Source organism: Podarcis erhardii (genome assembly GCF_964252035.2).
Source record: "Podarcis erhardii genome assembly, chromosome: 3".
Classification (NCBI taxonomy): Eukaryota; Metazoa; Chordata; class Lepidosauria; order Squamata; family Lacertidae; genus Podarcis; species Podarcis erhardii.
In genome coordinates, this window is record NC_138507.1 from 73,983,118 (window position 1) to 73,995,163 (window position 12,046).

Sequence of the window (12,046 nt, forward strand, 5' to 3'; positions counted from 1 at the left end):
TCTTCTCTGCTGCTCCTCCACCTCACGAAATCCTCCCTCCAATATCGTAAGCAAGATTTCTCCCTCCCTCCCCGTCTACCTGGCCTGTCCCCTGCTTCCTCCAGCCTCGTGAAGCCATCACCCTCCTCATGGAAGCAGTGCCTGTGCACTCCATGCCCAATCTTACCCACAAACCACCCCCACTGCCTTTTTGCTTCGCAGGCTTGCCAGTCCATGGGAGGCGCCCTGGTCCTCTCCCAGATGCCCAGGCCTCTGGGTGACAGCATGCAGCCGGCCTCAGCGTCGCTGTGGGGGTTGCCGCTGCTGCCGGCAATGTATTCCACCCCAATACATCCCGGCTTCCCCACACATTTTGCCAATTCCGGAAATTTCCCCCCATTTTTAAGGGCAGAATCCCAGATTTGTCCGGGAGACCCTGGACGTGTGGCAGCCCTAGGAAAGAGAAGAACCTAAAAGAAGCCCTTAAGTCCCAGCAGATGAATGAAATAGACTAATCCAAGGGGCAGGTTATTATAAATTTCAAGTCTTTCTATACAGAGTTCTATTTTTAAAAGACTGTCCTTTGGCCAAGTGTCATCTGTATACCAAGTGACTCTCCCACCACTTATAACTTTGGATGGAGAGCTGTACTTGTTGCAATATGTCAATCGGTGCGCAAGTTCAGGGTCATCCCCTTCCTATCGCTCACGGAATCTTTCAAGAGCTCAGAAAGCTCCTGCTCTTTAATCCGAAATGGGTTGTTTTGACAAAGTGCCCAACCATCAAGCAAGTATAAGCTTAAAAGTTTAAATCGTGAGTGTTCTTCCAATTAATGGGTTTCTTCAAGCTACTGCCACAGCAGTGTGGGAACCATATTTCTTGAACTCTGTGGGTGCCCTTTAATCTGGGGGTGGGGAGTGAGGAGGGGAACCACCAGGCACTTGCCCTCCCGAGGTCAGCCACATTGTGGTGCTTACCAGGAGGGGGGCGGTGGTGGGTAAGTTGGAAAGGTTCGGGTGCTGTGGCAGAGTCAGCCTGCCATTGTTCCCACCCCATCCCAGCCTCCTTGCTACCTTGCCTCTTCCAGTAAGCAGAGAAATGTGACTGACAGCAGAGCAGGTGCTTGGTACCACCGCTCCCTGTTTAAAAACTTCTCCTAGTCACGTGGGGGAACAAATCCCCAAGTGGCTTGCAAATTGTGCTAGGCACGGTCAGTAATATTCGCCTTTATCATGGATTTAGCATCCTTGCTGGGAAGAGATACTAGGTCCACGGCACAGATGCACATGATCAACCCTGCCCACATGGTTGGGTCACTTAAATTTTACCCCAGCCCCATAGGATCTGCTCCTGCAGAAATTATGCATATCTATTAGGGGCTTGTCCACACTTCTGCTTGTACCATGCCTAGAAAACATGGGTCCGAGTGGTTTTCCCCCTTGCCCCACTCCTTTCCCAGGGTAAACCTGCTCTTTAGCTTTGAAATGGAACAAATAGCAATCCATGGAGAACCTGATAGCTGTTTGCTCTGATTGAGCACCAAAGAGTAGTTTCCCCCAAGGGACAAGAGGAAGTATGGATAAGCCCTAGGAGAACATTTAAAGAATGCTGGGTGTAAGGTTGTTTGTGTGAGTGTCACACACACAAGGACTGCCCAGTTAGAAATAAACAGATGCTTGACAGCTTCCTGACTATTTGTCTATCTAGCTTAGTCATGTCTACTCTGACTGGCACTGACTATCCAGACCTTAAGCAGAGGTGTTCCCCATTATCTGTTACCTGATCCTTTTAACTGAGGATGCCATGGACCTTCTGCATGAAAAACATGTGCTCTACCACTGAGCCATGGTCCCTCATCTTGAAGTAGACTGGCCCCAACCAGGGCAGTTCCAGAGCACAGATGCTTACTGCACCAGTACTGGATCTCACATGGAGAAACAATTCCTATGCTGGTAAAGTGAGGTGTAAAGGTGGATCAAAACATCCATGGAAGTGGATGAGACCAGCTCAGGGTTAAATTGATTTGTTGCAGGCAAAAAAGAGATTATTGTGGTAGTGGTGGCAATGACGATTCTGTCACTGCTCTTATGACTAATAAAGAAGAATGCCCCGGTGGTGCATCCCTCAGCCTGCTAGCTAATAGGTTTCAAACTGTACACTGAAGGGCAATATAGTCATGAACATTTAACTGATGCACATGGACTTTGAGGCTGCATACACATGACTAGTTACTATGTGATCATTGCAGCATGTATGACAGAACAGACGAGCTATCCCAGTAGCTATACTAGACAGATCCCTTCAGAAATAATGGAAGCTCAATTGCAAGGAGAGTCTTACATAATGGCTGTCACGTCAGAGGATTGCAGGAATCTACCTACCCCAATCTGTTAATCCCCGTTAGTTCACTATTGGGGCCCACATGGGACCTGGTCTGCTGTTTGTACGCTACACCCAAACAAAGCTCAAGGGCCGAAATAATTGGATATTTGCTGAATCCATTCAAGACTGTGGCTGCATAGACACAATACATATAAAACACATTTAAAGCTTTCTTTTTTTCTTCCAAAGAATCCTGGGAACTGTAGTTTACCCATCACAGAACTTCAGCTCCCAGGATTCTTTGGGAGGGGAGGGAATGTGCTCTAAATAAGCTTTAAATTGATGGCACGTATGCAGCCTGACTTTTCTTTTCCCTCTATTTCTGATGTTCAGGCTGTGCATGTCATTGCTGATCTATGCAGAACAGCCTACCCACGCACAAGAAAGGGGCATCAGCAGGCTTGGTGGGAACCCTGAGGTTTGCAGAAGTACAAAAAATCATCAGAAGTATGGGGGAAACACCTAACTGGGGGGCGGGGATAATCCCATGGGAACTGTGTGATCTCGGTGAGAATAGAATTCTGGGTGAGCATGGCTGAAATTCTGGACAGGGGCACTGCAGACTGCAGGATTTTGTTGCATTTCCAATGTGCGCTGCCTTGGCCTGAAGCGAAATGAGTGCTGCACCCCATAGTCGCCTTTGACTGGACTTAACAGTCATGGGGTCCTTTACCTTTTTTTTTTACTATTCCAATGTGTTACTATTCATAAAGATTGCCTATGCTAGACTGGGAAGAAGGTAGACTGAGATCTACTAGTAGGTCTGGGTGATTTGATCAGCAAGGATTTCTGACCCTCTGTTATCTATCACAAGCAACTCCCCCACCCCTGGAAAATAGGACGACATCCAAATAATACCACTTTAAAGGGTTAAAAACTGAGTTACTGAAAAACTGAGCGGGATAACACAGAATAACCCCTTTGATCATTTACTTTGAACATATACTGTTCTATTTCCCTCCAGAGGGGACTTGAAAGTGATGGAAACTTTATACCTATCAACAACAAAAGGCTTTCTAATAAGCTTTCTCTTCTTTATAGGTTGTTGTCACTGTTGTTATTATTATTGCAAGCCTGGTTTTATTGGCCAAACACATGAAAAGGAAAATAGGCAGTTCTATGCATGGAAATAAATAGCCGGCCTTTTCAAATACAGACCCCCACTAAACAGGTGCATGTTGCATAAAAAATGTGAATCTTGAAATAAATCTGAGCCTAGTAAGCAAGACTACTTTTTGTTCATTGATACATGGATTGTGAAAATCAGGAAACTGCCTTTTTCTCTTTCTTAAAACAGATAAATAAATAATGGAGCCCTGAAACTAATTCCCATTAACATTTTTAGTGTATAAAAGCTACCACAAACAGTGAAATATATCATTCTTTACCTTAATTATTGGGGCTAATAATTAACATTTAATAGTCACATTTCTGTAAGGGTCTGTTTTAGGGAGACTTTGCATAATATAGCACAACTTATAATTTGCCCCATATTATACCAGGAGACAATACTGTGCAAAATATGTTTCCTAAATGTCTTCTGTGTTGGAAAAACCAACACAAATGCTTGAGTTAGCAGACAGATGTGTGTCTTTACTCATATACAAGCAGACCTTTGGTTTTCAAATGCTGTAAAACTATTAGGGAAGATGAAAAAGAATTTAAGAAAAACAGTCTCTGGTCATCAAATGTAACAGAGTTCCTAAATCCACAGAAACAGATCTTTCAGCTAGTCTGGTCCTCTTCTTTTGGGAAGTAGGTACTGACTGGGGTAAATGGGATGATCTTTATAGATAGCTTCTTGTTGGTAAGCTTTCTGTAAACAAATACTTCTGCGGCTCCGTTTTACCACTCTCACAAGCTACTCACAATACATTCTTTTGTGTCATTCACGCTGGGCTCTCAGAAGGCGGCAAGAATAGACTTACCCCAACCATCACATTGAGCTGGTCTCGGTTTGGCAGGAGGACGCACATGTTTCTAAACTCCGGTGGCATCTTGTTTTGCAGAGCTTGCTTGCTCATTGCAGAACCGGTTGCAAACTTCTCATACCCACTCCGCCACGTAACGATGCAGCAGCCAGAGTCTCAGGAACCAAGCCAACTCCTCTCTCTCTATCCTCCGAACCTGAGAAACACAAATCCTTAGTTTTGTTGTTCAGGAAAATAAAGGTGGACGTCGTGAGCGGCAAGAAGCCGATATGTTAAAGCGATCTCTTGAGCTTCACTCTAATAACCAGCGCTAACAGCCAAGCGTCTCCCAAGGCTGCATTCACTGGGGCAGAGTCATAAGTAATTCCAGCATTAGTCAGCTCTTTCGACAATTAACGGCTGGTTACACTGGGCTTGGGAGAGTGGCACACATTCCCTTCTCCTGAGTCATTAGCCTTGTCCCCCTCATGCCAAGTATCACAGTCCAGGGTTTTGTTTTGCTTTGTGGATTTGTCTCACCTACGTGGGCAATCAGCCCTCAAAGGCACATTCTCCCTCATCTGAGTCACTGGGAAGTAATGCAAAGAGCAAGGAAGAATGGGGAGAGGGGATCTGTAGAACACCAGGCACAAGATTATGAAGTCAACAGTAAACAGTACCACAGGATGGGCAGCTTTCCAAAAGGTGAATCAGGAGGAAAAAACCACATTCACGTGCCTTTGTGAGTTAAGGAGTATTAGTAAAAGTATGTGGGGAGGAATTTGTTTTTTAAAATGTCAGCACAGAATGATTGTAGATGACACTGGATCTTGGTGGAAGTGAGACACAGAGAAGGTATACACCATGCTGTCTAATAAGCCATTGCTGCATTAATGTCTCTCTGAACACAAGATGCCAAAGGGGCCATTAAGTGGAGAAGAATTATTACCCACACACCTTGTTTGCATCTGGCTGGCTACATCTAGAAACAGGATGTGAGACTAAAAGGACCTTTGGTTAGTTGGGTGGCCAATGTTTCCCATGTTGCAGAGGAGAGCCCTATCTGTGAAGGACTGTCTAGTCCAAGCCCAGTCTAAAGATACAAAGAACCCTAAGAAAGGAGAGCAGGAGAAATCTTGAAGTTGCCCACCAGCTGTTAGCATTTGGGCAGCAGACTGAGAAGCCACACAGGTCAGTCTTTCTCACTCCAGTGTGATGTACTGTATTCAATTTAAGGTAACTGTTTCAAAATTTGCATCTATACATCCACATTAGCATACGCTCCTTTAATTTATTCATTTATGTTGAATAAGAGTCCACACCACCTTCCAGGAATGAAACCCTTCTCCAGGCAGTTGGCGTAACACTGGGGTAGCCCAGGTGGTGATCTCCAAATGTTTTGGACCTCAGCTCCCATCACTCCTGGCTCCTGGCCAGGCTGGGACAGGTGGGAGTTGTGGTCCACAATGTATGAAGACCACCACATGGGCTGGCGCTGCTAGAATATCTCAAAGTACAACAGTAAAGTGCAACAGATATTACATGAAAACATTCTCTATTATTAAAGCTAGTGACCAAGAGCAGCCCAGCGTTAGAAAACACAACAAAATACACCACTATGCTAGCAAATCCCCACATATAGTCTGTTCATGTAAGCCAAGGTAAAAGGTACATGTTTTTCAAGACAGTTGGAAAATATCCAGGGATGGGAACTAGTGTCATGGGGCAACTCTATTCCACAATTGTGGGGCCACCACCAAAAAAAGCCGTAGCCCATGTGCTTGCTAGGCCAACTTCCTTTGTGAGTGGGCATTTCAACAAGGCTTTATTTGCTTTAATGTAAGCGCTGTGGGTTAAACCACAGAGTCTAGGACTTGCCGGTCAGAAGGTTGGTGGTTCGAATCCCTGTGATGGGGTGAACTCCTGTTGCTCGGTCCCTGCTCCTGCCAACCTAGCAGTTTGAAAGCACATCCAAGTGCAAGTAGATAAATAGGTACCGCTCTGGCAGGAAGGTAAACGGCGTTTCCGTGTGCTGCTCTGGTTCACCAGAAGCGGCTTAGTCATGCTGGCCACATGACCCGGAAGCTGTATGCCGGCTCCCTCAGCCAATAAAGCGAGATGAGCGCCACAACCCCAGAGTAGGTCACGACTGGACCTAATGGTCAGGGGTCCCCTTTACCTTTACCTTTTTAAATCTGTCCTGGCTGTTGAGTTTGTTTTTGGGTGATGCGGAAGTGGTTACTTTTTTGGTATGATAGAGCAGGGCCCAGGCAACTCCATGCTTAAGGATGACCAGTGAAAGTCTTTCTGGTAGCGGGGAAGGGGAGGAATTATGTCAGATCCGCAGAGAAATGAAAGGACCTTCTAATAAAGGAAAAGCAAAACTCCAGGGTCAAAGCAAGCTAAAGGATGACTATTTTGGAATGAGACATTATGTAATCATGTATTTTTTTGGCTTCACCTAGCTGCCATTCAACAGTTGTTAGGACAAAACAAACTCTGAGCAAACCGTGCTTATGGGCTCAGTAAACTAGCACATTGAAACTCACTTTCACCATGCCGCCTCTGGATGTGCCCAATACTCAGACACAAAGAACAGAATTCTTAATATTGCAGGTGGGCATGTCATAAATTCTGTTTTTACAGCAAATGCAAACACCTGCCCATCATTCCATCACTTCTGTGGCTCAGATTTATAGGTTCTCTCTACATAACAAAAATAGGCCTTGGAAGCTCCCATACCACAACAAGCCCTGAGTTGATTTGGTAGTATTGGGGAATCTGTGCTCTTTTGACTGTAAATAAACAAAGAAAAATTCTGCTAACTTAAGGACAGAAGGATTCTGTGCTCTGGAGTTAAATAATTTTGCAGGTGATTTCCTTTGCTTTTGTAATGTATCTTGATAGACCTGGGAAATTTCAATAAAAGTATGGATGCCACTAGGGCAATGGAATTTCTTTTCCCAGACACCCCCTTCCACCCTAGTAAGAACATTCTCAAATTGCTATGAGTAAAAATAGAAACATAATAATAAAAACCTAGTTCTCTTATATTTTAAGTGATCTGATTATAGTGTTATCAGCCACATGATAGTAGGAGAGTCTATCCAACGTATGGCATGAATCATTAAGGGCTAGTCACAACAGTTAAGGGAAGGAGGAAAGTAGGAATAATGTCATTTAATAGGGGATGAAAAATGGAATTATAACTCACCAAGGTTCCTAGACTTCTCTTACAGAGAATCAAATTATAGGGGTATTAAATATATGGAAAGGCATATTCCTACGGCTTTCGTGAATAATGAAATACTGTTGAGGTTGAATTGTGAGGATTCTCACTAAAATCAGCAGGGCATTCTAGATGAGCAACATCTAGAGACCACTATAAAGAGCTGAAGTGTCTCCAAGTTGTTTATCCAGACTACCATGGAAAGAGGCCACAGGCTTTTTTTTTTTTTGTTTTTCCTAGTGATATTTTTCTAGAATAGGATGTCCCAGCACTCACCATGAGCGCCTCTCGTTCTCTTATAATGGCAATGATGCCCACCTGCGAGGTGCCAGAACTGAGCTCCGGCTGAAAAAAAGCCCTGGTTATCCCTTATTCCAAAACATTACAATCCTCCAACTCCTAAAGAACATCATGGATCATATTCCATTGTTGTGAAATGTCTCCTATTTCTGTAAGGTGGCTCTGGTAGCTGTGTGTGTGTGTGTGTGTGTGTGTGTGTGTGTGTAGCATTTATTTATCAATTTGACAAAAATTATACACCACTTGATTGTATCAAAACCTCTAAGTGATTTACAAAAACTGATCAGGGAACCTTGTTCCCTCCCTCCCTCCATCAGGCTGAATGGCGCTAGTAGCAACAGTCATTCTGGCAATATAGAAACTCTAAATAGGTGGCAGGGTATGGGGGATGCCACTTCTGCTGGGCTCTTCTTGTCCCTGCTGGTTCTTGTAATGAGTGTGACTTTACTGCATCTTGAATTTCCAGGCTGACAGCAATCAAATCAAAGAAGACGGAGGAGGGGAACCCAATAAGGAGCTAAAAGAGAAAGGAAGCTTCTCGTGCCCTGTTAGATATTGAAGGAAGCAACCACTGCTGTTACTGGGCTGTATGTGCACCTTGATGGTAGCTATTCCTGTGATTAAGAGAGAATTTCACAGTATTGATGAAATACCACAGCGTAGCTAATTCATGTTAGCCATGGGCAAACATGCATAGAGATTAAGGTTCTCCGTGTTCTCAAATCTGATGGTGTAGCTGTACTGTATAGTTACAGTGTCGGTGTGTCATCTAAAGTGTACACTATGCCATAGTGGAGCTGAGGCACATTGGCCATGGACAAATATCTCCATGTGAACATGAAGGTGATCTATGTTCTTAGAACCTGGGGAGATCAGAGACCCTGGTCCCCTTCAAAACATGCTGTCTACTTCCAAAAGGGCGGCATCAGAAAAGATGGGTGTGGAGGAGACAGATAGTAGCTCCAATCTCCCCCCCAAATTTAGCTATTTTATGTTCTGCCAGAGCTCCAAGATAGTGAAGAGTAGGGCGATCTCTCTAGTTCCCTTTTCCTATGGGATTGTCTTAGAAGACTGACAAGTTGGGAAAGTGCAGCACAGAAGCTGCCTTATACCATATCAGAGCGTTGATCCTGCTAGCTCAGTACTGTGGTTTGGGAGAATTTAAAACAAGGGTCTCCCCCAGCCCTACCTGGAGATGCTGGGGATTGAACCAGGATGTTCTGCATGCAAAACAGGTGCTCAGGACCTGGCCTCCATGCTTCTGACATTGATGGAGCTCTGAAGATAAGCAATGAAGGGGGTGTATCACTGCATTTATTTTACCCTTCCTCTAATCCACTTGGATGAAAAGTTTAGAATCACATTCCCCTATGCAATCAACACCCCCTGCTTCCTCCAAGAAGATGAAGAAGATGAAACTCTTGATGAAGTGGTTTAGAAATCTTTTTCCAAAAAATGAAATAAATTCTAAACAGGTGTGTGCAAATGAAATTGCACCCCTGTGCTTTCCTCTACCAAAGTGGAATGCAACTTTGAACGTCAGGTGTCTGTCCAATTTTGAGCAATTTCCACTTCCTGCCACAGCCACCTCTGTCCATCCCATGATTTTCTGGATGGTGCCCCAATCTTCTGGAGTGACTTTTGGGGTGCGCAAAGGGACAGGAAATCTCCCTTCTGGAAAACCTCCTTCTTAGGATCCAATACATTACCTTGCAGCCTAACGCACCTCAGAGGGTTGCTATCAAATGGGATAATTCCATATGCATCATTGTGGGATCATGTGTTGGATACAGACATAGAGTAACAAAAACAATGGGTTGCTGGATTAATTGATGTGATGCAGTGGCATTAAAGGGGTGGGGAAACTGGCCCTCCAGAAGTTGTCCCATCTGTCTCAGCAAGTGTGGTCCAGGGGCAGGAATGATGGAAGTCATAGTCCAACACTATTTGAGGGCCAAAGGTTCCTCATCCCTGTGCTAAGAGAAGACATAAATATCCTTCTCTCTCAGCATGGTATACAATATAATCTATATAGTTCATTAAAAGCAAATATCTAAGTTAATACCACAGTATGATGAAGTGCAGGCAACCAACCAAAGAGCAGTGCAGGTTTGCACAATTGGATTGTGAACCTGGAGACAAAGCACACATACTTATATGCAGATGGTGTTAAGACTGTCCATATGCCATGCTTTTGTTTATCACCAATGCTGACCTCTAAAACCGCAATTAAACTACAAAAGCCCAGTGAATGCATCGCAGAAGAATTAAGAAAAGCTGAAGTCGGTCATGTGTCTCTTAGGCTGTTACTTTGCCTGTGTTTTTAAAACGGCTTGGTGTTTTAAATTCCATGAAAGTGTCTGTTAAAAATATAATTGCTCCAACTGGGACCAATTTAAATTTCCTCAGAAGGAGAAAGGATCACCCTGCCACACACTTTTTTGGTGTTCCTTAGATTGGTCAATTGCTTTTTGATAGAAGTCGATACTATATGGTAAACATATCATACTAACAGGACAATCCTATTTATGTGGACTCAGAAGCAAGTCCCACAGTTATTTCAAACATGAAGGGTGCAAGTCATCCTTGTGCTGTTCCTATTCTGTCTGCACAAGCATTTCGGCTGGTTGGATGGAACAATTCCCCACTCTCCTCCCACTGTGTTGTGCTGTTCTGGTGGTTCTCCCAAGCCCCTCAGAGCCAATTCTGTGGGGCACACAGGTGAAGGAGAGCAGGGGAAAGTGCAGTTGCACAAGTGGAAGTCTTTGCACAGAACATACACTGACAGGATGAGTTAGGTGAAAGATATTCTACTCCCCACCTCCTGCTCCAAAAGAAATTTAAAGTGGCCTACAACAACATCAAAACCGAATCCACAAAATGCATTAAACCACCACCAGAACATACTGACATCATTGGGATGATGTCAGTAGAAGAATGGTTGACAGCAGGGTGAAGACTAAGTGAGTGATGGGCAGAGAGTATGGGTTGGAAAATGGTGGGTGGAGTGGAAGGAGAGTAGTTGTGAAGGCCAGAGAAAAAGGGAGAATGAGATGAAAGATAAAATGGAGTTATGGTTTTCTGTTAGGACAGCAAGCCTATCATTAAAACACATTCTAAAAGCCATTCAAAACATTTTAAAAACAGTTTTAAATGGTCCCATCCTCCCAGCCAACGGTTTGAAGGTTGTCAGGAACAGTATTTTTCAGCCATCAAATGTCTGAATAAACAAGAATGTTTTAAAATTCCTCCTGAAAATCAATAATAAGGGAGAGCGATGCACCTCATCAGGGAGGGCATTCCACAAATTGGCAACCACCACTAAGAAGGCCCTGTCATGGGTCAACAGTAACCGGACAACCCTCACTGGCAGCACCACCAACACAGCCTTTCACTTGCTGGTTAATCTCAACAAAGAGCGCATTCCACAAGATGGGTGTCATAACCAAAACAGTCATTTGTTGTTCACTACGCCTCAGATGACTGAGGAAAATTGAGCAGGGCCTCAGATACTGAAGACAGCAAGAAAAAACATATGGGAAAAGCTGGTCCTTACAAAACCACGCATGGAACTTACTCCCAAGTGTGTCTAGTTCTGCCATATTAAACTTGTTTCACAAAACACAGTATAGGGCTATTGTCTGGGACTGCACAAACAGAGCATATTACTTCAGTTCTTTTGGACTCACATTTGCCTATCCATTTGTGGGGCCAAATTAAAGTGCTGCTTCTTACCTTTAAAGTCCTAGATTTAGGAAGGTCCTGCAGCCAACCAGAAGCTGCAGAACCCACATGGGATGTTTGGGTTCCAAAAGAATGTTTGAAGACCAGAACACTCACTTCTGGGTTTCAATCATTCGGGAGCCAATTTGTTTGGGAGCCAAGGTACGACTGTATAAATCTTGTTAAATTAAAAACAAACTTAACAGATGGTGTGGAAACTGGCTCCCTTTAAGGGCTGCCTTCTGCCACAAGTGCCCCCTCACACATTCTGCTGGAACACCTGAGGTCCAGCTCCAAGTTGCCCTGTCAGCTGAGGTTCAGCAGATGGGCAGCAGAGGATGGGCCAACTTTTTGGATTGCCCTCTTCACTATTTGCTTTCCAGCAGCAGATGAGAACCCGACTCTTTCAAGAGGCCTTTGATGGAAGCTGAAGCAATCATTTGCTCTGACGGCTGATTTTTTATTACTGTATTGTTTCCACTGCCTTGATCATTTTGTATTCCTGTGCTGTTAGCTGCTTTGA

General features: G+C 44.2%; 1 protein-coding gene across 2 annotated transcripts in view; it reads right to left on the bottom strand.

Moving 5' to 3' along the window:
- Positions 1–12,046, bottom strand: part of FRMD1 (FERM domain containing 1) — a 54,209-nt gene that overhangs the window by 26,744 nt on the left and 15,419 nt on the right. Inside the window, exons 1-2 of one of the 2 annotated variants that reach the window (XM_081855852.1) lie at positions 4,812–4,917; positions 4,290–4,488 (exon numbers count right to left, since the gene is read on the bottom strand). In XM_081855852.1, the coding sequence (XP_081711978.1) occupies positions 4,290–4,385 (96 nt within the window). In that variant the 5' untranslated portion in view covers positions 4,386–4,488; positions 4,812–4,917. Of the gene's footprint in view, positions 1–4,289; positions 4,489–4,811; positions 4,918–12,046 lie in introns of those variants that run through there. The other variant, XM_081855851.1, reaches the window with a different exon arrangement.